This window comes from Mustela nivalis (assembly GCF_964662115.1).
Source record: "Mustela nivalis genome assembly, chromosome: 16".
Taxonomy (NCBI): Eukaryota; Metazoa; Chordata; class Mammalia; order Carnivora; family Mustelidae; genus Mustela; species Mustela nivalis.
In genome coordinates this window covers 23030684-23056519 of record NC_139035.1, presented here as the reverse complement: position 1 = coordinate 23056519, position 25836 = coordinate 23030684, and the positions used below count along the sequence as shown (strand labels likewise).

The following is a 25836-nucleotide window of genomic DNA, read 5'->3' as shown; positions in this document are numbered from 1 at the left end:
GTTATGCTCTGAAGGACTGTTTCAGGAGACTGTCTTTGATCAGGCTTTTAATTTCTTACTGTAATATAACTATAATAGATAATGCTGTTAGATGTAAAATAATTTGAGTAATAACTTGTCTGTCTTTACACTTTGTTTTTCATTTGCTTTATTCCATAAACATGAATTCGAGTTGGTGTATGCAAAATTAGGAAGTTCTTCATATGATTTAGTGCTGTTCTGGGGTTGCTTATAGGAGACAAGACAGTGGCAGAAAAGTTCATCTTTTTTCCCCTCTCCCCTCCTTTTGTAGATTCGTTTCGTAATGAAAGCCCATTCATTTGTCAGAGAGAATGTGCCTCGGGTACTAAATTCAGCTAAGGAGAAATCAGGTATGTAATTTTGTTAGGTCAAGGATTATTCAATGGAGTATTTCAAACTTTTCAGTGGTATGGCGTTTTACATTCTGTGGATGTTATGTTGGATTTTAAAGATGTAGGATCCATATTGATTTGGAAGACTGTCTCACTATTTCTTCATTGTTCCCTGTTTTGACTTTGTACCTACCATTTAAAAACACTCATCACCGGAGTGTTAAACTTTACCTTACTTTCATAGAGTGTTAATAGACTCATTACCTCCATGTGTGCTTACTCTTTGAATTGCTGCTTCAAACTCTAGAAGGTATTTTGAGTCACAGAAATAGCTTAGTTTAGAGGAATTGGCAATACTGAATCAATATAAGGGTAAGAAGTCACTCTGGGAGATAAGAAATGCTACGAGCTAAGAGAAGTCATTTTTTTACTCTTCCCTATTATATGCTTGCTTATTTCTCCCTTTTAGTTTTGCTGGGAAAAACTGAAGAGTGTCTGATCTAACCAGAGTTTTCCTTTTCCAGAGACGATTCCAATACCCACAGTCAACCAGTACCTATATTTCCTGTTTGCACCTACCCTCATCTACCGTGACAACTATCCCAGGTATCCGTTCTGTGAACCAGAAATGTGTTGAGCAGCAGAAGTGTAGCATGAATGAGGTGGGATAGGTAGGCAGGGGGCCAGTTCATGTAGGGTTACGACGAATGTAAAATGAGTTTTAACTTTCTTGCTGGCTTGGGAAAGCCCCAGATGGTGATTCTAGCAGTCCAGTTTGATTATGGTAATTCTTGACAGAATTATACAGGCATTCCACGTGGGAAAAATGACGTGTTCTCTGTGGAGAAAACATTACGAGGATCTTATTAAAATACAACTTACTTTATTTAGAAAACTTATTTTGTTTCTTTTTAGGACTCCCACTGTAAGATGGGGTTATGTTGCTATGCAGTTTTTACAGGTGAGTTTTTTTCTTTATAAGTTTTGTAGATTAGTGGGGCATGTGTTAGGGTCCGTGATCAAAGGAACGAGACTGATACAAAGCGAAGGTCAAGCAAAACTTGATTTCGAGCCAAGCATCAAGAATCAAACTGACTGGTCAGGGCTATCTTTAAGAGATAAGGAAAAGACAAGAGATAAGGAAAAGACAATGACGATGATCCCAACAAGGTCACTCCCAAGAAGAGGCCATTCTGGACAAGACCGTTTCCCGGACGAGGCAACGGACGAGGCAACGATGACAGCGACGATGACAAGGAGGACAACCCGATGACAAGGAGGACAACCCGGATGACAGAGACTCTGCTCCCCACGATGCCACTCTGACAAGGCTGCCACCCAGAGGAAGCCACCGCTGCGGACAAAGCCGCTCGTGGCTTGGGGTGGTGAGGCATTTTGCGGTGAGGCTGCTGGCTGTTAGGGGCTGTTGGCATCTCAGGGCCGCTGGCATCTCAGGGCCGCTGGCGTCTCGGGACCGTCATCAGCGCAACTGCTGGAGGCTGCAGGCAGCCGCTCCGGGCCACCGGAGGCGGGACCACCAGAGGCTGGAGACTGTCAGCGCAGGGACTGCTGGCAGCGGTTATAGCTCTTACAAGAGCTGTTACAGCTCCTCCACTCTGCTGACTCTTCCACTCCACTGACTCTTCCTTCTGCTCCCGTCACAGCTCTCCTCTTCCCCTGCTAGCCTCGCACAGCAAACTTTATACGGTTGGTTGAGCCCCACCCCTATACAGGTGGCCAATTGGATCTCAATTCACCCTAGTGGATATACACATGCCACACCGATTGGACATCTCCACCTGACCTGCCCCACCCCTACAAGCGGGGTCCACAAGCAAGTTCCTCTGGGAGGGGCAAGCCCTTACACATGGAGATTCAAATTTATAATAATAATTTATTTAGAGTGTTGGTAAATTCATGTCTACTGGGAACTTTAGACCTCTTTCTTAAGTCTTTCAAACTCTTTACCAGTCCAGTAGATGGTGTTTGTCTTGCCAAAGTCAAAAGCAATAAAAGAGTTTAAATGCTTTCCGTTTGGTTACTTTAGTAAGCACCTACGTTAATTTCCCCCCACTCTTTACTTTTTTTTTTTAAAGATTGTATTTATTTGACACAGAGATCACAAGTAGGCAGAGAGGCAGGCAGAGAGAGAGAGGGAAGCAGGCTCCCTGCTGAGCAGAGAGCCTGATGTGGGGCTCTATCCCAGGACCCTGAGACCAGGACCTGAGCCGAAGGCAGAGGCCTAACCCACTGAGACACCCAGGCGCCCCTCCTTACGGTTTTTTATTTTGGGATATATTGTGGGTATGTTGTGACAGCTTCCCCATTGCCACCCCTGCCCTTCTCTATCAGAGTCATAAGTCCCAGGAGATCCATTTTAAACTTTCTTTTTTTTTTTTTTAAGATTATTTATTTATTTGAAAGATAGAGATCCCAAGTAGGCAGAGAGGCAGGCAGAGAGAGAGAGAGAGGAGGAAGCAGCCTCTCCGCTGAGCAGAGAGCCTGACATGGGGGGCTTGATCCCAGGACCCCAGGATCATGACCCAAGCCGAAGGCAGAGGCTTTAACCCACTGAGCCACCCAGGTGCCCCGCCCGTTTTAAACTCTTAATCTCAATCGAACACCCATGTGGTAAAGGGTTGGGAGAAAAGGTTATGACAGAAACTAGCTGTGTAACATCTCTGAAGGATTGCAGTCTGGCAGTCTTACATACTTAAGAACATACATATGAACATTAGTCTAAGGGTCACATATCTATCTTCCTTTGAAGGAAAAACAATCACTGTCTTTCCTTATATCAATCCATCAGTATTATAACTATATCTCTGTTATATTCCAGGTTTTTGGTTGCTTTTTTTATGTGTACTACATCTTTGAAAGGCTCTGCGCCCCCTTGTTTCGGAATATCAAACAGGAGCCCTTCAGCGCTCGTGTTCTGGTCCTGTGTGTATTTAACTCCATCTTGCCAGGTAACATGGGTACTGGTTAACATGGCCATTCATGAAGTTGTGAGGAAAAAAAGCTGTTGCACAGGCACACCTTTGACTTTCCTGGTTTTTGCTCGGAAGTCATCTCTGCATCTGTCCTCATCTCGACTTCTTTCCGTCTTGTTTTCATAAGTGAGTATACTTCCAGGTTCAGCCCAGTCTTTCTCTTTGTCGTCTGACTTCATTCAAGTTTTGTTTTCTGTGGCTGTGGGTAGTCCGTATTTATGCCTGGTCTTCCTGTTCAGTCTTCAGTCCATTGTAATTTTGCTACTAATCCAACCAGGATGCTGATGGCCTTGACTGAAGTCTCTCCGGATTCTAAATCTGGTAGATGGTTTAGCCCTTACTTCGTTTCATCTCCATGAAGCACTGTTTGGATCCACGGTGTGAAATTTCTTTCTTGCTACTCATTCTCATTCTCCTTTCTTTCTGGCCATTGCTCAGTCTCTTGATTCATATTTTTTTTCTAGGGATACATGAGTACCTATCACGTGCCAGGGGTTGAGGACCTAGCAGTGAAGAGGACATAACATGCTCTTTACTCTGAAAGCTTGCCGTCTAATTGCATTTACAGTTTCCTTTACTTACTCTCTTTTCTCTACCTGTCAGATGTTTGTCATGTTTTCTGTTACCTTCTTTCTTCCTTAACCTCCATCCCAGACTCTTAGGTAACCCTTCCTGATTGCCCCCCCCTCAAATTGACTCCAATGAATTATTTTATCTGTCCCTTTAACAGAATTTGTATTAAATACATATCTTCTTCACTAGGCTACAAATTCCTTGATCAGGGATTGTGTTTTAACAATGAGCTAGTCTTTCCCATATTGTCTAATGCATAAGAGATGGGCATAAAAATGGCTCTTTTGCAATGTAGTGTGTAGTAAGATAAGCAAAGTGCTAATGAACTTTGTATCATATTGGACATGACATTTAATATTGGGTATTGAGAAGTAGGTGTTTGGCAGAGAAGTAGTGGAAATGTGCTTCTAGGTAGTGGATGGAAGCAAAGGCATGGAGTATTTCAGAATGGCAGAAGTCCAGGTATGGACGATGTTTACAACACTGGGAATAGAGTCAGAGATAAGGTAACCTTGTCACTGGACATTTGGAGGCTGTCTTGTGCATTATAGGATATTTAGCAATATCCTTCCTCTAAAAACTAGATACCAGTAGTACGACCCTTACCCCTTGAATTGTGACAACGAAAAGTGTCTGCAGAATTGTCAGATGTTCTCTAGGGGGCAAAATCTCCCACAGTTCTCAGCACCTCGTTTAGAGGAATGCATGAGGGTCATATGTTAAAGGGCTTTGGGTACCACATTAAGCCATATATCCAGGCATTTCTATTAAAAACAGGCTGGGTCATTTGTTACCTATAAACCCACTTGGCAGGAATTTAATGCTTTCTAAAATGAAAAAACTTTCCAAAAGAACATGGTGTCATTTCTTGACTTGGTAAGCTAGAACAGTAACTTTTTTATTTTACAGAATAATTCTAGCTCTTAGGACCATCATGACATAAAATTAACTGCTTTGCGTGAGCTATTTGGAAAAGACTCTTAATATCGTTAATCTTATTTTTAGGTGTGCTGGTACTGTTCCTCACGTTTTTTGCCTTTTTACACTGTTGGCTAAATGCCTTTGCTGAGATGTTACGCTTTGGTGACAGGATGTTTTATAAGGTAAATACTTGGACTCCTTCCTTTTCACACTTTATTTGTGCACTTACATTCTCATTGTTGAGTATTGGAACATCGTTGGCTACTAGCTTTTTAGCATAAACATTGTGAAGTTCTTTTTCCATAAGTTTTACCAATATTAATTCTGAGATTCTGATGTTGATATACTTAGCACAGACTCACAGCCTTATCTTCTACCCTAATATCTGTTTTCTCTCTCTCTCTTTTTTTTTTTAAGATTTTATTTATTTATTTGACAGAGATCACAAGTAGGCAGAGAGGCAGACAGAGAGAGGAAGGGAAGCAGGCTCCCTGCTAAGCAGAGAGCCGGACGTGGGGCTCAATCCCAGCTGGGATCATGACCTGAGCTGAAGGCAGAGGCTTTAACCCACTGAGCCACCCAGGCGCCCCTAATATCTGTTCTCTTAAAAAAGCATATGGTTTCTGTTGGATCCTGTATTGGTGGGAAAGTGTGTGTTCAGAGGGCATCATGAGATTTTGCAGATCATTCTTTTGAAATTGACTGTCTGGTGCTGTAGGAGTGATCTTAGCAAATTATTTAAGACTGTTGAATAGTTCATAAAGGAAATAACTTTTCCCTCCTTTTTTTTGAAGACATTAATTATACTTAAATAGTATTCTCACACAGTTGGAATTAAGCTCTAGATGAACCGGGGTGTTCATAGTGTTCTGCAATGCTGCATAAAGCCCTCTAGGGTTTTGTTTGTTTGTGGTGGTTCTGGTAATACCCAGAACCTTGCACTCCTTCCTCCGAGAAATGGGGGTGTGGGTTGCAACATCTGTCTGATTCCATGGGTCTGATACTAAGATAAGGAAGGATATGTTACAGGTAACCATTGTCTCACTCCTTGTACAATGTAAATTTTGTCATTTATGGTACCAGTGGGGCAGTTCTTAGAATGCTCTCCCTATGTTTTAGCAGCGTAAGGGGATATACTGATCACTATTTAGGTGAGCCTTAGATTTAATGATTCTCTATGTTCTGTATCTTCCGTCATAACTTTTTTGATAATGGGACAAAGTGAAGTTAGGGACTTCATCATATATGGAACTAAAATTCATATATTGAGCACTAATAACCAAAATGTCTTTTAAGATTTTTCTGACATCAGTGTATAGACTAACAAATTGTCATAACACATTCTGGATATTATTTTGTGTGTGTATGTTCTTTAGGAATATTCAGGGGTTTTTGCTTTGTTGTGTGTGTGTAGTTCTAAATCTTTGCTTTTTTTTCCTCAGGATTGGTGGAACTCCACATCATATGCTAACTATTACAGGACCTGGAACGTTGTGGTTCATGACTGGTTGTATTACTATGCTTACAAGGACTTTCTCTGGGTTAGTGGCAAGATACATTTGATGTGAAAGAAATAAAGATCCTTTTCCAGAAAGTTTTTTTTTTTATTTTTTAAGATTTTTCTTATTTATTTATTTGACAGAGAGAGATCACAAGTAGGCAGAGAGACAGGCAGAGAGAGAGAGAGGAGGAAGCAGGCTCCTCGCTGAGCAGAGAGCCTGATGCGGGACTCGATCCCAGGTCTCTGGGATCATGACCTGAGCTGAAGGCCGTGGCTTAACCCACTGAGCCACCCAGGCGCCCTTACTTATTTATTTGATAGAAATCACAAGTAGGCAGAACGAGGGGGAGGAAGCAGGCTCTCTGCGATGTGGGGCTTGATCCCAGGACCCTGGGATCACGACCTGAGCCGAAGGCAGAGGCTTTAACCCACTGAGCCACTTAGGCGCTCCTCCAGAAAGTATTATTCTGCAGCTAGAAGTGGTCTTCATTTCTCTGTGGGCCATTTATGTCTTAAGACAGCTGACGCTTTGGACAGTACTGCTTAGAGACTAGTATGAACAGTGATGAGATCTAATACCACAGTTGTGCTCTGGATTTATTTTACACAATTAAGAAGTAAGAATGCATGGAGGCATCTAGAGAAGGTGAAATGATCTATTAGTAACAGATCATTTCTTACGAATCTCATTGCTAGTAAATAATCTAGCTCTCTGTGTGTGTGTGTGTGTTTCTCTGCTAAAGTAGGGAACTACTTAGTTTGGATTTATATGTCTCCATTGGTGATACGTGTCTTTGAGATATTCTTTAGAACGGAATGTTACGTAGACTGATGACTGTCATGATTGATGATCCCTGGTATCTCTGGATTGCGGGTTTTGGTTATTAAGTCACTATTTGGCCAAGTGATGCATGGCATGGTGCAGACAGTGCTGTGGTCAAGCGTTCTTTCATTCATAAATGTGGTGTCACTTAAAGGTCTGTAGTGCAGATGGAGAGGATGTGTGCCTTTTTTACCATACCGTGTTACTCTAAAGGTTGAGATTTGATGTGTCCATTTATATATGAAAACTATGTTTTGTCTACTGTAATGATTTACAAATACAGGTTACAGGTAGGTTTTTTAAAATATGCCCAATTTTTCCAACATGAATGTTTTTGACAGTGCCTCATTTTAGTATAATAAGGATTTTAAGCGTAGATTTTTTTGGTAATTATTTACTACATTTTTTTTTTAAGATTTTATTTATTTGACAGAGATCACAAGTAGGCAGAGCACAAGCGGGGCGGGGTGGGGGAACAGGCTCCCTGCTGAGCAGAGAGCCCGATGTGGGGCTCGATCCCAGGACCCTGGGATCATGACCCGAGCTGAAAGCAGGGACTTGAATCCACTGAGCCACCCAGGCGCCCCTATTTACTACATTTGGATTAACCCAAGGAATAGATTGGAAAAGTCAAATATAAAATAAACATAATAAAATAGGTGCCTTTAGCATGTGATAATTATAAGTCATATATACAGTTGACTCTTGAACAACAAGTGGGGCAGGCGAGCTGACCCTCCCATGCAGGGGGAAAATCTGTATGTAATTTTTTGCATCCCCCAAAACTTTTGCCTGGAAACCTTACTGATAAGATAAAACAATTGGTTAACATGCATTTGTATGTTCTGTGTATTATATACTATATATTTAGAATAAAGTAAGCTAGGGAAAAGAAAATGTTGATAAGAATATAATAAGGAGAAACACATTTACTGTACTGTGCTGTATTTTTTAATAATTTTTTATTTTTTATTAACATATAATGTATTAGCCTCAGGGGTACAGGTCTGTGAATCGCCAGGTTTACACCCTTCACAGCACTTAGCATAGCACATACCTTTTCCAGTTGTACTGTGCTCTATTAACTGAATAAGTGGCCCCATGCAGTTCAAACCTGTGTTATTCAAGGGTTGGCTGTGTCTACTTTGGGCTTAATTACTTTTTAAAAAATTGCTTTTTCATATTCTCCTTTTACCCTAGTTTTTCACCAAGAGGTTCAAGTCGGCTGCCATGTTAGCTGTCTTTGCTGTGTCTGCTGTAGTGCATGAATATGCCCTGGCTATTTGCTTGAACTTTTTCTATCCAGTGCTTTTCGTGCTCTTCATGTTCTTTGGAAGTAAGTATCTTGGCCTCCTGAGAGTACTGAGGGTCACGCTGAAAGAAAAGTAGACGATGACGTCTAAGGCAGGGTGGACAACTAGATCATAGCAACAGCATTTCAAGGCAGTGTTTATCAGACAGTCACAGCATTGACTTTGAGTAATTAACCACGCTCTGGTGCACAGCACTCATCCTTTGAAGAAGAGACATACACTTAAGTGTACTTGGATTTTGAAGGCTCTTGAAGACTAATGATAACACTAATTTGGGAGATCATGAAGACTATAAACAAGTTTCACACTCTGTTAGTGTTCACCCCAGAAAAACATGGACCCTTGTTTGGGTGTGTGGAGGGAAGGACAAGTTCAAATATGAATGATTCCATGAAATATATTTTCATCTGCTCTGAATATTCTCTGATTTCTTGTTAAATCACTGATTAATAAATTTCAACACTTGAAGCTTCAGTTTTAAAAAATTTTTAATTATTTTAAAAGATTTTATTTATTTATTTGACAGACAGAGATCACAAGTAGGCAGAGAGAGAGAGAGGAGGAAGCAAGCTCCCCACCGAGCAGAGAGCCCCACATGGGGCTCGGTCCCAGGACCCAAAGGCAGAGGCTTTAACCCACTGAGCCACCCAGGTGCCCTGAAGCTTCATTTTTACTTACAGTACCAGTAGCCAGAATAAAACCTGTATACCCATAGTTGATGCTCATTGTGATAACAACACGATTACAGCACATGTCTGAGGCCCCTTGTTTCCTGATAGATGATGTTGTGATAACTATATTTTTATCATTCTAACTTTAGTGGCTTTCAACTTCATTGTCAACGACAGTCGGAAAAGGCCAATTTGGAATGTTATGATGTGGACTTCCCTTTTCGCGGGCCATGGCGTCATCCTGTGCCTTTATTCCCAAGAGTGGTATGCACGTCAGCACTGTCCTCTCAAAAATGTGAGTCTTCGGTTAGGCTGGAATGGAAAAGTAAAGTTTTTGTCCCCTGATTGTGAGGCTTCGTGGGCAGTATTAAGAAGAAGAGTAGTGGAAATGATGCTGAATTAATGCTAAGGGGAGGTAAATAAAGAGTAAAAGGATTAGATTATTATCTGATCTTACTGTACTGGCTTTGAGATTTTTCTTCTCTTTGGTTTTCTTTACATTGAATGTTCCTAGTTCTTGGTTCTCTCTTTCTCTTTTTTCTTTTTCACTGTTTCTTGTTTTGTTTTGTTTTTTAAAGGGTCTTCTCATTTCCTTCCTGTGTCCTGAAAATGTAGGTGTTCTGTAGGGCCTTCTCAGTGGCATGTATATGCCCCCTCTGCCACCATCTACAAATACATGTATTTGTTCCCTCTTCCTTCCTAGAGTAATAAACTCTTTGTGAAAATGTCCAGCTATACTCCTATGTCTAAGATCCCATTTCCCTTGACCTTTGGTGGTGTGGTTGTTTGTAATTATGTAAGAGTCTCATTTTTAAATCTTTCACTTATAGTTGCATACGGATAACTCCCAAATATTTAGGGGGCACCTTCTTGGTATTTCTGACTATTTCTCACAGGTACCTGTAACTGAAGACGACACCTATAGACAAATTAATGTTTCTTTCCCAAAGCTGCTCCTGCTGTTTATCCTTCTCCTGCTGTTTTTCTTATGCTGCCTTTATGCCTCCTCCTTTCCTATTTATCCCCCCTTTGTGCATCTGAACTAGCTGCTTTGGGCTGTCTTTGGTGATCTGCACACCGAGTCCACCTGTCAGATTTTATTTTCTCAAAATCCACTTCGGATGCAGCATCTTCCAGCTTTTTCAGATTCTTGTTCCAGGCTTTTCCTGTTGGTGAACTTTAATAATGCTTCATGTGTTCTCATTTAGATAATTTAGTTATTCTAAACTTGTATTATAGTAATTTGTGTATATATTTTATCATCTTTACCCTACCACAGTTTAGATGTTAGGCAACAAACCATAGGTCTGTGCTAAAATAAAATGCAAGATCCAGCAGAGAGGTAGTGCCTGTTTGGAATTTGGTCGGAAGTCCATGTAATTGTATAGAATTTACTGGACTTCAAAATCTTTCTGTAAAACTTCTAAAGCACTATAATCTGTGTTACAGATAAAAATAATGAACATCTTTTGAATTAGCAAGCTGCTTATAGCTTAAAGGTTACTGAAATGATGGGAGGCATTGTAGAGGTACACAATGTATAAAATGAACGCATCCCTGTCTACCCTGACACCTTGCGCACACATGTGTGAAAATAAACTACTCTTCCATTCTTCTTTCCCCATTGAAGCCCACATTTCTGGATTATATCCGGCCACGTTCCTGGACTTGTCGTTATGTGTTTTAGAAGCTTGGACTTCGTTTCATTCCTTGATACTGAAGATGGGTATTCTGCCTGATTTGGGGCCAGCATCTGTTTCCAGTCGTTACTGACGTTACCTGTCGTATTTGGATCACTGCGCGCTTTACAGATGGCTTCCTCCGTTCCTAGGTCAGCTGAGATATTGCAAGTTTACTGGAATCTTGTGCACTTAAAGCAGGACTCTTTTTTTTTTTTTTTTTAACCTTTTTGGGAGAAGGGAGACTTAAGCTGACAACAGTGATCAATTTTTGCTGGGTTTTGTTTTTGACTCCCATCTAAACATCATGACTAAACCCCCATGTGTCCTTGGCCACTGACTTAGCCAAAACACTTAACGAAGAAATAATTTAAATATTTGGGGCTTAGAAATTTTTTTCAGGCGCACTGTTGGAATGTATGCTAATTAACTATGTACCTGGGAAAGGAAAGAAAATAATGTGGAACATTTTGCTATTTCTAGTAGAGTGAAAATCTCTAGTTTCCAAAGATAATCTTGTTATGCCTCCTATTTGTTTTTGTTTTTGTTTTTTTAAAAAGTTCGGTCTACTCAGTTTTTACCTTGTTTTCTCTATGAAGTGTAGGTCATGATTTTTGTGAAGCAAAATTACACCTTTCACCTTGAATTCTTGAGTTTGTATCTGAAATCTTACATATTGAGGGAACAGAAAGAAGTAGGAAGGGAAGAAGAGAGAAGTGGCACAGGACAAAGAAAAGACACTTCCTTTTACATCTTCCAAAATAATTTTTAAAAAAGACTTGCTGAGTCAGTCATATGTTTAAATTATTTTATCGTGGAACTTAATGTGGAAGATAACTTTTTTTGGTTGTAAACGCTATTAAGGTAATAACTTTCGGGAAGTTATTTAGAAGTACTCTTTGGTATACTTATTGTTTAATAAATACTGACTTGAAATAGTTGGCAGACTAGTAAGTCTGTAACATATAAGTATTAATCAAATTCCATTAATATTAAAGTGATTTTTAAAGATCCAGAAGCTGGCTTCTGCAGTGCTCAATTATTACACTTTTAATGGTAGTATGTATACTTTAGCTGAAACAAATTAATATGTTATCATTTTCAAGAAAATGTACTCTATTATGTGATGTCTCCTTGTTATAAGATGCTCATTGCTAATACAGTGTGGTGTGCAGGAATTATTTTGTCTGTATGGGGTGTGATTATGTTTGTCAAGACCAAGCATTGAATGGGATCATAGACCATGGAGTTGAATCTTCCACTCAAACAACTGAGACTTAAGAATTACCCAAAAGGTGATTTTTATTTGGAGCAGCCAACCCGAGAGGCTGTGTTGGTATTCTAATAGCCCTACTTCTATCCAGAAAGTTGTGGGACATCTTTTTAGAATTGTTTTAAAGTCAGTTTGAGTGTCATAAGGAGAATGGAGTTTCTTAGTCACAACTTAATTTGTATCACAAGTACCCAGCCTCATTACCCATTTTCTTCAGTGCCTTTGATGCAGATGAGTTGGGGCAATTTTCAAACATCAAACCCAGCTTTAACAGATAGGCTCCTGACTGTGACAGGAGGTTTTCACACATTCCCAGCAGTAACTGTCTCCCAGCAGGGAGCCATAACCTCCAAATGAGACTGCTTTATACGACATCTTGTAAATGTTGGTATATTTTTTTTCAAGTTAAAATGAATCAGTCATTTGAAATTTTTTTTAAAGATTTTATTTATTTATTTGACTGACAGAAATCACAAGTAGGCAGAGAGGCAGGCAGAGAGAGAAAGGGAAGCAGGCTCCCTGCTGAGCAGAGAGCCTAATGTGGGGCTCGATCCCAGGACCCTGGGATCATGACCTGAGTTGAAGGCAGAGACTTAACCCACTGAGCCACCCAGGTGCTCTTATTCACTTGAATTTATGACTACATTTTAAATATATTGAAGGAGTTAAGAAAACCAAATTGGTGTAAGATTTGTTCATGAGTGAGTCATCACCTGAAGGGAGAGAATGAAACCCTCAAATCTGTATTTCTGTTAAGTGCTGTAAATGTTGGACTCTTCATTGCTATTTGATTTTTGTTGCTCTCTATCAATTCTGAATATTGCATTTATTGGATTGATTAAGGCTGGTGGGTTTTTTGTTGTTGTTGATTTGCCTTTTTTTTTTTTTAGCATGATTTCATCTTCCCTTTACTAGTTTTTTTCCCCCCTGCCCAAGACCTTGAAGTGACAACAAAGGATACTTAAAACTAAGGGTTCTTTAGAACCCTTAGACCTTAAGACTGCCCTAAGAAATTTTCACAAATGTGTAAAGGAAGAGCTACTTTCTGTGACAAACTAGTTTGAAATCCATGGACTGCTAGCTGCTCATAGCAAAAGTCATTTTATTTAAACCACTATCTACACTCCTAAATAAAACTTCTGTTATGTTTTAGGAAGATTTACTGACTTTTCCTCTTTTGCTTATAGGATGATACTTTCTTTCTTTTTTTTTTTTTTTAAGATTTTTTTCTTTATTTATCTGACAGAGATCACAAATAGGCAGAGAAGCAGGCTCCCTGCAGAGCAGAGAGCCTGATGTGGGGCTCAATCCCAGGACCCTGGGATCATGACCTGAGCCGAAAGCAGAGGCTTAACCCACTGAGCCACCCAGGTGCCCCAGGATGATACTTTCTTATTTTGAAAAGGAAAGCTTTTAAAACTCCTTTCCTATAAGAAGTATTAATGATAGTAGCCATAATTGTGGGTGTTTCCTCCAAGGCAACAACAATATCTCAAACTTAATTTTAAAATCTGTTAGATGCTTTCATTCTCAGTCCTGGGTAGTGAAGGAAAATGGAGTTGTTTTTGGTGGATCAACCTCCTACAGTTGCCTAATAAGTGAAGTTGCTTGCTTTATGATAGAATTTAATTAGAAAATTCAGGCTGCTTTTAACCTTTCAGTAACTACTTTTTGATTTTGGAAGCATGAGGAGTGGGGGAAATGCCTTTTCCTTTTAGCTGTAGGGTAAAAGTAGGTGACATTGGCAGCTTAACAGGGTACAGTGTGTAAATAGTCTATAATTGGGAGCACAGATTGTTGCACAAGTCATTGATTTTGTGTAGGCGGTTTTCATTGAATTTTAAAATCATACTTGGCCTGAAGAGTGGACAGGCCTAATAGAACATTATGTATCTAAAAAGGTTTGTCATGTGGGCTATGTACCTAAAAAGATGTAATTTATGAACTGTTAAAGTCTTCTATGCAAAAAGATGTTTTATGTGGTCATGAGTAATTTTGAGCAAAGCTCATTATTTTGTAAGGGAAAAATAATGAAGGTAAACTAATAACAATTGTAGTAACCAGGTGGCCTGATGGAGTGTGTTTTAGTTATGAAACTATTAAAAAAATTGTTACACTTAAGCCCAGCATGCAAAACAGATAGAAAAGAACTGCTTCTGGTTGAGATTGGGATGCAGGGCTGGAGTCCTGTTGTTTGGGACACCCATTTTCTCCTACCCCCAGATACCAGTCAGAAAACCAATGATGCAGCAAAAAAGGCATGCACCGGTGTTTCAGATAGCCTCATACTTACTAAGCAGTGTGGCAGTAGGCACAGTTGCCTTGTTTATCAGAGCCACAGTTTCCCTCATCTGTAAAATGGGGGCAGTAACTACCTCATAGGGTTGTTGCAAAACACTAGCCCTGGCTGAAAGTGGGCCTCAGTATCTTCTTACCTTCTATAAATTCTAAACCTGAATCCTTGTTAACTCGTTGGAATCTTTCAAAAATGTGAATGTTTGAAATGCTGCACACTCCTGAGAGTATGTGCTTTTAAATAGACTCAATGACAATGTGAATCCCCGTTGTCACCTTGACTGATAGAAGCACTCCTGTAACAGGACTGACAAGAATTTAACACGATTTTTCTTTTCTTTCTTTTTTTTTTTTTAACGGTTTTATTTATTTATTTGACAGAGAGATCACAAGCAGGCAGAGAGGCAGAGAGAGAGGAGGAAGCAGGCTCCCCGCTAAGGAGAGAGCCGGGTGCGGGGCTCGATCCCAGGACCCTGAGATCATGACCTGAGCCAAAGGCAGAGGCTTAACCCACTGAGCCACCCAGGCGCCCCTTAACAAGATTTCTTAAAGGCACTCGTGTTTCCACCTCCGAAATTACTTTCAGATTTACCTGCTTAGTATTTTAAAAAGAAAAGCACGTCTGCTTTTACCTAGGTATTTAAGTGTTAGAAATAGTGTGTATACTTTATAGTTAAATTTTAGAATTTATGGAGAAGAAGGAAACCAATGAGACATTAACTTTTGCCTGTGTAAAGAAAGCTTCTAGTCTTGAAAGGCAAAATTCTTAATGGAAGATAGTTCACACTTTGGTTAATAATGTGTAATGGACTTGCTTGCTAACCTTGTGCAAAACTTTATGTGACTTATGTAGTTTTTATGAACAGTTTATATGTGTGTGCATAAATACTACAGAGACAGCTCTGTCTTGGACACTTGCATATCTTGTCTCAAGGCTTTATGTTTATGGCTCAGAAATTGAAGAAACTAGAACATAAAGGTTCTGAGGAATAAAATGAGTATTACTAGTAAAGCTTATATAAGAATTTGAGTAGTTTCTAACATCACTAAAGTTTCTATCAGGTAATAGAATTTTGGAACTCAGTTTATAAAGGAGGTAAAACACAATTTCAACTCTGGTCGAAAGGGGGAGAATGGAGTCCTTCTTGCTTGGTCTGCTCTTTCTCACCCTAAATTTAATGCCTGCTTGAACATCAATAATGATAAAAACTGGAAAGCTGTAGCCTATGTAATCTACGAAATCTTTCAATCAAGTTCTCACTTTGTTTTTCTGTAAAGCATAAAGACTTCTTAATAGTTAATTTGGATCTGAGAAAAAGGGTTAATCTCAGAAGTTATGTAGTTTAAAAAAAAAAAAAACACAACTAAGATTGCCTCTTCTGTATTCCTTTTTCTTCCCCAAATGTTTTCTTCCTTATTTTTACTAGCACTGCCAAGGGAGTGCTGATGTGACACTAGCCGGTAATCTCCTTGCTGTGGGGTCTGTTTGGGGTCTGTTTGTTTCAGTGAGGGGGCGGGTGTGCTCCCTCGTGGTTCTGAGACTTGAGGCAGTTTGTGCATGCAGTCGCGTAGGGATACAGTTTGGATTCCCGTGTGCAGATGTGCCAATTCTTGTGTGAGAAGAGCGCTGCAGCTCCAGCCACGGCTCTGCCCTTTGGGCCCGTGCGGCAGCTTCCTTCCTGTGTCTACGCTTGTCCAGCTTGTGCTTTGAAATCCGTCGTGTTCTGAGCATAGCAGAGGTCATGGACATCTGTGGTGGTTTTAAAGGTTTTCCTATAATTAAAGATGTCTTTTCTGATTCAGTCCTGTTGCTGTTTTCCAGAATTTCTATACAGGAACCACCCCCTCTCCCCAACACCCTGCCCTGTGTGTCTAATCACTGGTACTGTCACTTTGTTCAGTATGCACGGTCTTAAAATCTACATATATAAAATGGCAAGATATTGGATATGTGAAGAATGTGGTAAATAAAAATATTTGGGAAAAACTTAGTTCTGTTGTTTTTAAAAGTAATCAGTTCATTTAATATCTACATATTTCATAATTACAGATGTTTTTCAGTTTTCAAAGATTGTGAGAGCGTGCATGCACAAGCAGGGTGTGAGGGGCTGAGGGAGAAGCAGACTCCACGCTAAGTAAGGAGCCTGATGTGGGGCTCGAGCCCAGGACCCCGGGATCATGACCTGAGCCAAAGGCAGGCACTTAACTAAGCCACCCAGGAGCCCAGAATGATGGAGGGGGAATCATGTTGAAGATTACAAGTCAATAAATGGTACGGCCAGTTGTGACACTGCCACTTTGAGCCGCCTCTCTTTATTGTGGTCATTATTTGTTGCTTGACTCCTTTTGCAGTTGGCCTCTTAAAACTTGTGAATGGCTGTTTCTAAAAATGCATTCAGCTCTTCCCCTAATGGGTAGAAATGGACTTCCTTTTCTAATGAGAGTTGGGAAATACGTTGGTGGAAAAGTGTCCCTTTTCAGACAAGACTGGGGGAAACTGATTTTGAAGCAAGATTCATTGCTTTCATTCCTCCAAAGAATCTCATAATAGAAACCTATTATGAGTAGGCTTTGACATCAGAACATTCTTCCCATAGAAACATCATCATACTAAAAGCTAAGAAGTCTTCTAATCTCCCCTGCTCTGGCTCTAGCCACCTGCTTCTGCAGGGCCAGAGGACAGGGAAGGGTGCAGTTCCTTCAGAAATAAGATGGGCCCCTTTCTGTTTCTTCGACCAAGTGAGTATTCTTTGGCACCAGGGCAGAACCATGGTGTGGCAGTTTTCCTTAATAAATTTAATGAAGTTGAGGGTCTTGACCCTTTAGACTCAGCTTGCATTTGGACTCCAATGAATGAAGTTCATGAAACTTTTAAAACTGGAATACCAGTTTGTAACTATACCATGAGAAATCAATCAGGTTGGCAACAATTGTTCTGTATAAGACCAGTTTATGGTATGATGAGAAGGAGGAATTCTTCTAGAGTGCATCAACATCACATGCCAGGTACTGCGCTGTGTACTGAAGATAACGCTTGTGAACAAAACCAAAAGCATCTTCCATATGCACACTCACGTGGAATCAGAAGGAGGGGACTTAAATGAATGATGACGGAACAGCTGAGGCATCATCTCGGTTTTAGGAATGTCCTCCTGTGGAAGCAACACTAGAAGTTACTCTTCCCTGAGAGATGCTTGGCTGGGCAGTGTCTGGCTGGCTTTCTCAGTGTCTCCTTCACAGCACTTAGGGATACCTTCAGTGTTAAGCTACACGAAGTACAAATATTGGCCTCTTCCCCAGACTGACTCCTTCAGGAAGCTATGCATGCTATTTGTAAGTGCCCATGAATGAGTGTGTAATCCCTGCGCACACACTTAGAAAGGGAATTGGTGAGGGGTGCCTCAGTTGGTTCAGTCAGTTAAGCATCCAGACTTGTTTTTGGCTCAGTGCGGTGAGACGGCACTGAGCTTGGATCTTGCTTAAGATTTTTTCCCACTCCCCAACTCTTTCTCTCTCCAAAAAAAAAAAAAAAGGAATTGATCAAAGAGATTGGTGCAAATGCACTCCTGCTTTTTCCCCAGCTCAGGGCATGTTCAGTGATCACACTGAATCTCCTCTGAGGTACCCTCTGCTTGAAGCCGGAGGTCCTTACTACTGAGCTGGGTGTGTGTTAAGCTGCCATAGAATTCAGTCAATGCCAACAAGCTCAGTTAGCCATGTTATAACTACGTGACAATTTTTACTATCATAAGGTTTTCCATTTAGGAAGATTACTACCTGCTCATCTTGGATTGTGTTGTGATAGTTTCCATCAAAGACCTCAGTATTTTTACCTCTCTCCACTTCAGGGTTCCCTTGGTATCGAAATAGGAGTTTTGCCAAGAGTGGCAACTGTGTTGTTCGATAGCTATGATCTTATTGTAATATATATGTTTTTAAATTTTATTTATTCATGAGAGAGAGGCAGAGGCAAAGGGAGAAACAGGATCCCAAAGGAGATGCTTTGTGGGACTTGATTCCAGGATCCCAGGATCATGACCTGAGCCAAAGGCCGACACTTAACTATCTGATCCACAATAAACTAATATTCTTAAGTTCTGACCTGTTTTTGTGCATTTACCATATACTTCTACAACTTTAATGCATACCTTTGCTCAGGAAACTATATATAATCACACCATTGCATAGGATGGAAAATGAGAAGTGGCCTTTGATGTCTTTTTAATACCAAAGATCTAACCGCTTAACCAAATTCGATAGATTTTATTTTCTATGTGTCCTTGAATCTGTTCACTTGTCTATCTCTTCTATCCATCCCCTACTTAGATACTTTTTTTTTTTAAGATTTTATTTATTTACTTGAGAGAGAGACAGTGAGAGAGAGCATGAACGAGGAGAAGGTCAGAGAGAGAAGCAGACTCCCCATGGAGCTGGGAGCCCGATGCGGGACTCGATCTCGGGACTCCAGGATCATGACCTGAGCCGAAGGCAGTTGTCCAACCAACTGAGCCACCCAGGCGTCCCTACTTACTTTTTTAAAACTAGGTTAAGAATATGAAAGATTATTTACCTTGGTCTTCCAGTACCCAAAGGCTTGATAAACTTTAAGAGGAGCGCTCAGAATTTTAGCATTTCTGAATTCAGTTAGTCGTCGTCGTCTTTTTTTTGTTTTTGTTTTTTCAGTTAGTCTTCTGGTTATGGTTCCAAACTAGAGTGTAGAGTCATGCCACCAGTGAGGAAGGCAGAAGGCAAGCTGAAGGGAAGTTACCTTCCACCGGCTTGTGCATTGCTTTTGCCCTTCACCTGCTTGATCACTGCCAATCCTTAGAGGGAACTAGGTATGTGTCATATGAGTGTTGTGTGTCCTCTGTTGATTTCTTGGGAAATCTAGAGAAAAATGAGTGATGGGATAGGGCTAAAGGCTATAATGCTCAGCTAGCCAAGGTGTTTGAGTAAGAATTACAATGGGCCACAGAGATTGTGTATTTTTTTTTAAGATTAAAAAAAAATTTATTTGACAAAGATCACAAGTAGGTAGACACGCAGAGAGACTGGGGAAGCCGGCTGCCTGTTGAGCAGAGAGCGGGATGCAGGGCTCAATTCCAGGACCCTGAGATCATGACCAGAGCGGAAGGCAGAGGTTTAACCCACTGAGCCACCTAAGTACCCCTGTGTGTGTTTATTTTTTAAAAAAGATTTATTAAATTTAAAGACCGGGATGGGGGAGGGGAGGGACAGAGGGAGAGAATCTTCAAGCAGGAACCCCCCTCCCCAACATTGCAGAGCTCACTGGGGGCTCTATGCCATAACCCATGAGATCATGGCCCAAGCTAAAACCAAGAGCTAGATGCTTAACTGATTTTCAACACTTAGGTCATATTTTTCGTTGCTATTATCCTGAAAACCAGAAACCAGAGACCAAATCCATCAGCACAGGAGAACTGTCCAGTTGATTTTCAAAACACCACATAGTTTGGGCCAGGCACCGTGCTTGGTCCTAGGGAATAGGAAAGTTGGAAAGATAAGTTATCTTCCCTTCTAAAGTTTATTTGCCAGACTGGAATCACCTGGACACTGGGATTCCACCCGCACTCTTTGGCATTAAGGCTCCCCTACCCTTTTTTTTTTTAAGGTATTGAGTGGTATTAGGGAATTTGTTCATAATATTGCTAGGATTCTAAAAAGGTGTATTTTATTTATTAGAGAGTAAATCAGCAGGAGCAGGGGGAAGAGGGAGAAGCAGACTATCCCTGAGCAGGGATCCCCATGTGGGGCTAGATCCCAGGACCCTAAGATCACGATCTCAGCCCAAGGCAGATGCTTAACCCACTGAGCGCCCCCAAGGTTCCATATTAATAGAAAATGACCCCCGTGACAGTAAGGGGCAGGGCTTCAGCTCCTCCATGCTAGTGCGTTTATGCCATTCTTTCCTGAGAACAGCTTTTTGGGAAGCCCCAACTATTTTATTCGGGTGGGCTCATCCTAAAGCGCAATCTTCTTGCCTGCCTCCACCCAAAAGCAGCCCTACGAATGCCCTCAGGGTGCTGGGTGGGGTGGGGATGGGGGTGGGGTGGTGCGGGTAGTGCGTGGGTGCCCAAGGAAACCTTCACCAAGAGATCAAGGGCAGGGGCAGCATCCGCAAGGAAGCCTCAACAGATGGGAAAACAAGAGCTTTTGGTTAAGTTCACTTTGAATTTGGCTTTGTGGGGCGTGTGTGTGTGTGTGTTTGTAAAAATAGGAAAAACAACAAAAAAGTGGGAGAGAGCGATGGGAAAACAAATCTCTCACAGCCTGCTAGCTCCAATACGGCGGCTGGCGCCTTCCCCCGGAGCCGCGAAGGTCGTCCCGGGGGGAGGAGGGAGAGCGACCCGGCCCCCGCTGGAGCCTGCGCACTGGCGACAACCTGGGGCGGAAGCGCCGGCATCTACACTCTTGCGCATTCCGTGAGAACCGCCCGATTAAATATGTTTGTTTTCTAAGGCTGCTGAACCTATCCCACGGTGAGAGATACCGCATCTCCGGGGGTTGGGACTCTTCGCTATCCCCCTCCTCCGCCGGCACTCCGAAGACAGCCCCCCGTGAGGGCGCCCAAAGCTCGGGGTCCTGGGTTTCTATGGCGACACGCAGGCGCTCCGGGAAAGGGCGAGGCGCGATGTCTGGCGGGAAACACAATCGGCCGGTAGCGGCTGTCTCTGTTTCCCATCACTTCTGGTGAGCGACGCGGCGCGGATTCGGCCCTACCCGAGTCCTTGCAGCTGGTGTGTCCCGGGGCGCTGCGTGGGGCGGAGGTGGGAGGCCGCGGAGCCCAGCTCCCTGCCTGGAGCCGGGGCGCCCTCCGGGTGGGGCCAGGGGCCGGTGGGTGGCCCGAGCGTGTCCTTCCGGGCCTGGGCCCGGACCCAGACCCAGCCGCAGGCTTCTCAGCCGCGTCAGGTGACCTGAGAGAACGCGGAAGGCTCCCCAAAGAAGGAAAACCCACGCCAGAGGAATTATAAACTCTGATCCTAACACAAGCACTAAATGGGCCTCTCTCGTTTTTTCTTTCTTCCTTTTGCCTGCAGGACTGTCAAATCCCAGTAGGGGGCTGATTTGTTTCTAAGTCCGCTTTCTGGAGCGGTATTTCCAATGACCAGAGAGTGGTAGGAAGCCTTGACTAATATGTCTCTTCCGAAAACGTCCTCCACATCGCTAACCTCCATGTTAACGCATGAGGGCAAAAAATTAAAAGTCTCTGCATCCAAGGAGGAGACAGGTAAATTTCTTCAAGGATCCCGCAGACAGAAGTAACCATGCTGTGGACGGAACTCACAGCCCCTTCCCTGTTCAGCCGAATCTTGAGATTTCGGGATACCTTAATTAGTTTTGTCTTTCTAATACACTTGTTTCAACAAAATCAAAAGCCATTCCTTGGGGCGACTGGGTGGCTCAGTGGGTTAAGCCACTGCCTTTGGCTCAGGTCATGATCCCAGGGTCCTGGGATCGAGTCCCGCATCTGGCTCTCTGCTCAGCAGGGAGTCTGTTCCTCCTCTCTCTCTCTGCCTGCATCTCTGCTTACTTGTGATCTCTCTCTGTCAAATAAATAAATAAATTCTTAAAAAAAAAAAGCCATTCCTTTTATAGTACTTTTGAGTCAGAGCCCTGCCTCAGTACTCCACCTAAAGACTGTACTTTTGTTTTTAGATTTTTAAAAATGTTATTTTTAAAAAGATTTTATTTATTTATTTGACAGACAGAGATCACAAGTAGGCAGAGAGAGGAGAAGCAGGCTTCCTGCTCAGCAGAGAGAGAGATTCAGATTCGGGGCTCGATCCCAGGACCCTGAGACCATGATTTGAGCTGAAGGCAGAGGCTTAACCCACCAAGCTGCCCAGGCGCTCCTGTACTTTTTTTTTTAATATGATGATGAGTTTTATTTGTTTTAAATCTTCTTTTTAAAGGTTTATTTATTTTAGAGAGAGAGAAAAAGTGGGGGGAGCGGCAGAAGGAAAGGGGGAAAACGCAAGCATAGTCCCAAGTGCAGAGTGCAGCGGCAGGGCTGGATCTCACCACCCTGAGATCATGACCTGAGCCAGAATCAAGGGCCATATTCTCAGCGGACTGAACCACCCAGGCGCTCCTAGTTTTATATTCACCCTTTTTTAGTTCCAGTAGTTGCACGAAACTATTTTTTTTTGTAACTGGGCTCTGACTTGAAGGAACCAGTTTGTATGAGGTTTTAATAATTATTCTAAGTAACAGTGATTCCTTAAGATTTTCATTCATATAGAGATAAATGCAGGTCTGCTCTAGAATAAGAATCAGACTCATCCCTACTCCCATTATGCCAAAACTTCCTTTAAGGGGAGACTGTGCTGAAACCCCGACCAGCTTTTTTTTTTCCCCCTTCCTATTTCTTGTGATATTCTACCTCCATTTCAAACATTCAAGAGATAAAGAGATTTGGTAATGGGAACTTTAGAACTTTTGCTGGTGAACAGGGAAGGCATGCTACCTCCTTATAGAAATTAATGAGGGAGCAGAGGGCAAGCTGGGGCAAAGTTAAGCTGACACCTGAAACCCACCCAGCACCTACCTGCTCCTTGGTGGGATGTGTGTGACACTCTTCAGATACTGCTGGCTGCCCTAAAGCCAAGGGACGGGAAAAACAAATGGTTCACTAAGAGTGATCACAGTCCCACCAGGCAGGAGTCTCCATCATTTTACCAGTGTCTTAGTGATTTACAAGGAAAAAGCATTCGTATCAATAGTGTAACTTTCAGAGACCCATAATTCAATTTTCTGGAGTCCTATCATCACCCTCTTCCATGAGTGATGTGGGAAACAGAGGCAGAAGGAAATGTAAACAAAGTTAAGTTTCTTTACCACCTGCTACTTATTGACAGAAAGTTGTAATAGAAAGATACAGCATTCCTCCAAAAACCTCCCCAGACTGACTTAATGTTAATGCCTTACTAGAAGAAAAACACTATAACTCAGCATTAGCTAGGCCTCCAGTATCCTATAAATCTTTAGCATATCAAAGTCTTTTGGACACCTCCCTTTTTCCTTACCTCCTCCAAGTCCCAGGTATATCATCAGCCATTCCTCGAAACCCCAGTTGCAGCAGCTCTTTCTGCCCACCGGTCCTGTCCCCGTACTTTAGTACAATCACCTTTATTGCACCAAAGACATCTCAAGAATTCTGTCAGCTCTGGACCTTATCAACATTCCAAAAATATATCATTAACATAAGCCATACTTTGTGAGGGGCATAGATTAGTGGAGAGTGCTATAAGCAACAACCCCACTCTCCTTGACTTCACAGGAGGGCTTTTCCTGTTTGTCCCCATTCCCTATCTTTACAACAACTTTGCCCTCCTCAGGCTGAACGGAGCACTCTCCATGTTTCTTACTCTGCCGCTCGCTCAGATTATTCCACTCTCTTCATTTCCACCAATCCTCATTCTGCTTTTACTTTTAAACCGGACTCAGATCTTTTCCACTGTAGAAATGCCCCAATTAAATCAGTTCTTCTCACCTTTGAATTTACATAGAAATAATTACTAAATAATTTGACAGTTTCAAGGAGAGGTTTCTTTTGTTCTTTTCACATCAAAGGGGAAATAGGCATTCCCATCATATTAAGGCTGGTCCACTTAATTGGGCAGGTGATGTGAATTTAATTTTCGATTTTGAATTTGGAATAATGAAGGTTCATCTTTGTGCCTCGGTTTTTGAAACTGTGTGACGTTAGTGTGAGGAGGGAAGGCAATATGAGGTTTTTTTTTTTTTTTTTGACTAGATGATGTTCAATATTTAAAATACTGTTACTAGGGACACCTGGGTGGCTCAGTTGGTTGGACGACTGCCTTCGGCTCAGGTCATGATCCTGGAGTCCTGGGATCGAGTCCCGCATCGGACTCCCAGCTCCATGGGGAGTCTGCTTCTCTCTCTGACCTTCTCCTCGTTCATGCTCTCTCTCACTGTCTCTCTCTCTCAAATAAATAAATAAAATCTTTAAAAAAAAAATACTGTTACTATTCTTGGCAACCAGAAGCAGTGTTTGCTCTGTTAGAAACGTACAGGTGGTATTGATGAGGTAGCCTGGGAATCTCCAACTAACTACTGAAAACTGCACCAAGTTTTTCTTTCCTGTCACTTTCTTAGGACTTCCTGAACTAAAGGAAAAAAAAAATATGGTGGATCGTTCAAAACCCCTTCCTACATCCCTTCAGAATGAGTTCATCCCTGAGGAAGTTCTTCTTTCTCTGACCTATGCCGCCAATGCTGGTCCTTGTCCTGAAAACTTATTGCCCCCTAAGAAAACTAAAACCCCAAAAGTGAGTATATACCTATACGAAGTACATGGAAACCCATCTCTTTGGTATCCAGTTCATTAGGTATTCATTGAGCATGTTCTTTGTTAAAAACCAAAATTCAGCTGAGTAAATTTCAGGAGCATTAAAACTGGCTTTATTCAACAATTCATGAATCAGATTGCATCCCATATAGGAAGTAGAAAGGAGTTCTAAGAAGTTGTACAAAATAGAGGTTTTTTGTTTTTTGTTTTTGTTTTTGTTTTTTTTGGCAGAAAAGGGCAGGGACAGGGATGTCATAAACAAAAGAAAGGATTATTTTGGGCAGGATCATCTTCTGGGGAAGGGTGGGAGCCTATCAGGCTGATTACCTCCTTTGTGCTGATCAGGAACTTCCAGATGATTTGCTTAAAAGGCTGCTCTTGGGAGATGCTAGAACTGCAATTCCAGTTGCTTTGCTGATGTGAGGCTTAGCACAAATGCATTCAATTTGGGTTTGTTGTTTCTTTTTTAATGTTTTATATATATATATATATTTTTTTAAAAGATTTTATTTATTTGTCAGAGAGAATGCGCAAGCACAAGCAGAGGGAGTGGCAGGCAGAGGGAGAAGCAGACCCCTAGCTGAGCAGCGAGCCTGATGTGGGGCTCGATCCCAGGACCCTGGCTGGGATCATGACCTGAGCCGAAGGCAGAGGGTTAACTGACTGAGCCACCCAGATGTCCAGTGTTATATATTCCTGATTGTCTTTCAACATACTTTAAAATTAATTTCCTAGAATGAAAACTAAAATCATTTGCTAGTGTTGCCAAGGAAATGCTATTTAAAATGTGATTTACCTAAGTGATCATTATTACTGCTCAGTCTTGATATTTTTTTTTTATTTTTTTTTTAAAGATTTTATTTATTTATTTGACAGAGATCACAAGTAGGCAGAGAGGCAGGCAGAGAGAGAGAGGAGGAAGCAGGCTCCCTGCTGAGCAGAGAGCCCGATGTGGGGCTCGATCCCAGGACCCTGGGATCATGACCCGAGCCGAAAGCAGAGGCTTTAACCCACTGAGCCACCCAGGCGCCCCTCAGTCTTGATATTTTTCTTTCACTTTTGAATTGTCCCAGTTTCTGTTTTTCTGCATAGTATTGATTAATCA

The 25836-nt window shown here is 41.7% G+C and overlaps 2 protein-coding genes and 2 long non-coding RNA genes across 15 annotated transcripts in view; 3 read left to right on the top strand and 1 right to left on the bottom strand.

The window, feature by feature from the left end:
• SOAT1 (sterol O-acyltransferase 1) overlaps positions 1 to 11842 on the top strand; it is a 75772-nt gene extending 63930 nt beyond the window's left edge. For all 6 annotated transcript variants that reach the window (XM_082704094.1, XM_082704093.1, XM_082704092.1 and 3 more), the window contains 9 exons: positions 293 to 371; positions 878 to 959; positions 1269 to 1314; positions 3193 to 3322; positions 4925 to 5022; positions 6283 to 6381; positions 8365 to 8500; positions 9298 to 9443; positions 10779 to 11842. In XM_082704094.1, the coding sequence (XP_082560220.1) occupies positions 293 to 371; positions 878 to 959; positions 1269 to 1314; positions 3193 to 3322; positions 4925 to 5022; positions 6283 to 6381; positions 8365 to 8500; positions 9298 to 9443; positions 10779 to 10835 (873 nt within the window). In that variant the 3' untranslated portion in view covers positions 10836 to 11842. The remainder of the gene's footprint in view (positions 1 to 292; positions 372 to 877; positions 960 to 1268; positions 1315 to 3192; positions 3323 to 4924; positions 5023 to 6282; positions 6382 to 8364; positions 8501 to 9297; positions 9444 to 10778) is intronic.
• Positions 1 to 16382, top strand: part of LOC309850341 — a 208821-nt gene extending 192439 nt beyond the window's left edge. The window contains exon 2 of the long non-coding RNA XR_014304198.1: positions 15133 to 16382. This is a non-coding gene — a long non-coding RNA (uncharacterized lncRNA). The remainder of the gene's footprint in view (positions 1 to 15132) is intronic.
• Positions 16383 to 19571: 3189 nt separating this feature from the next.
• On the bottom strand, positions 19572 to 23922 carry LOC309850339. The gene is made up of 3 exons (XR_014304196.1): positions 23443 to 23922; positions 22965 to 23014; positions 19572 to 19892 (listed from the first exon to the last, which is right to left on the bottom strand). It is a non-coding gene; the product is annotated as an uncharacterized lncRNA (long non-coding RNA).
• The window catches only part of AXDND1 (axonemal dynein light chain domain containing 1), a 115784-nt gene continuing 110696 nt past the window's right edge, over positions 20749 to 25836 (top strand). For 3 of the 7 annotated variants that reach the window (XM_082704084.1, XM_082704086.1, XM_082704080.1), the window contains exons 1-3: positions 20752 to 21106; positions 21454 to 21644; positions 24539 to 24711. In XM_082704084.1, the coding sequence (XP_082560210.1) occupies positions 21551 to 21644; positions 24539 to 24711 (267 nt within the window). In that variant the 5' untranslated portion in view covers positions 20752 to 21106; positions 21454 to 21550. Of the gene's footprint in view, positions 21107 to 21453; positions 21645 to 24538; positions 24712 to 25836 lie in introns of all 7 variants that reach the window. The other 4 variants (XM_082704083.1, XM_082704082.1, XM_082704085.1 and 1 more) reach the window with 3 other exon arrangements.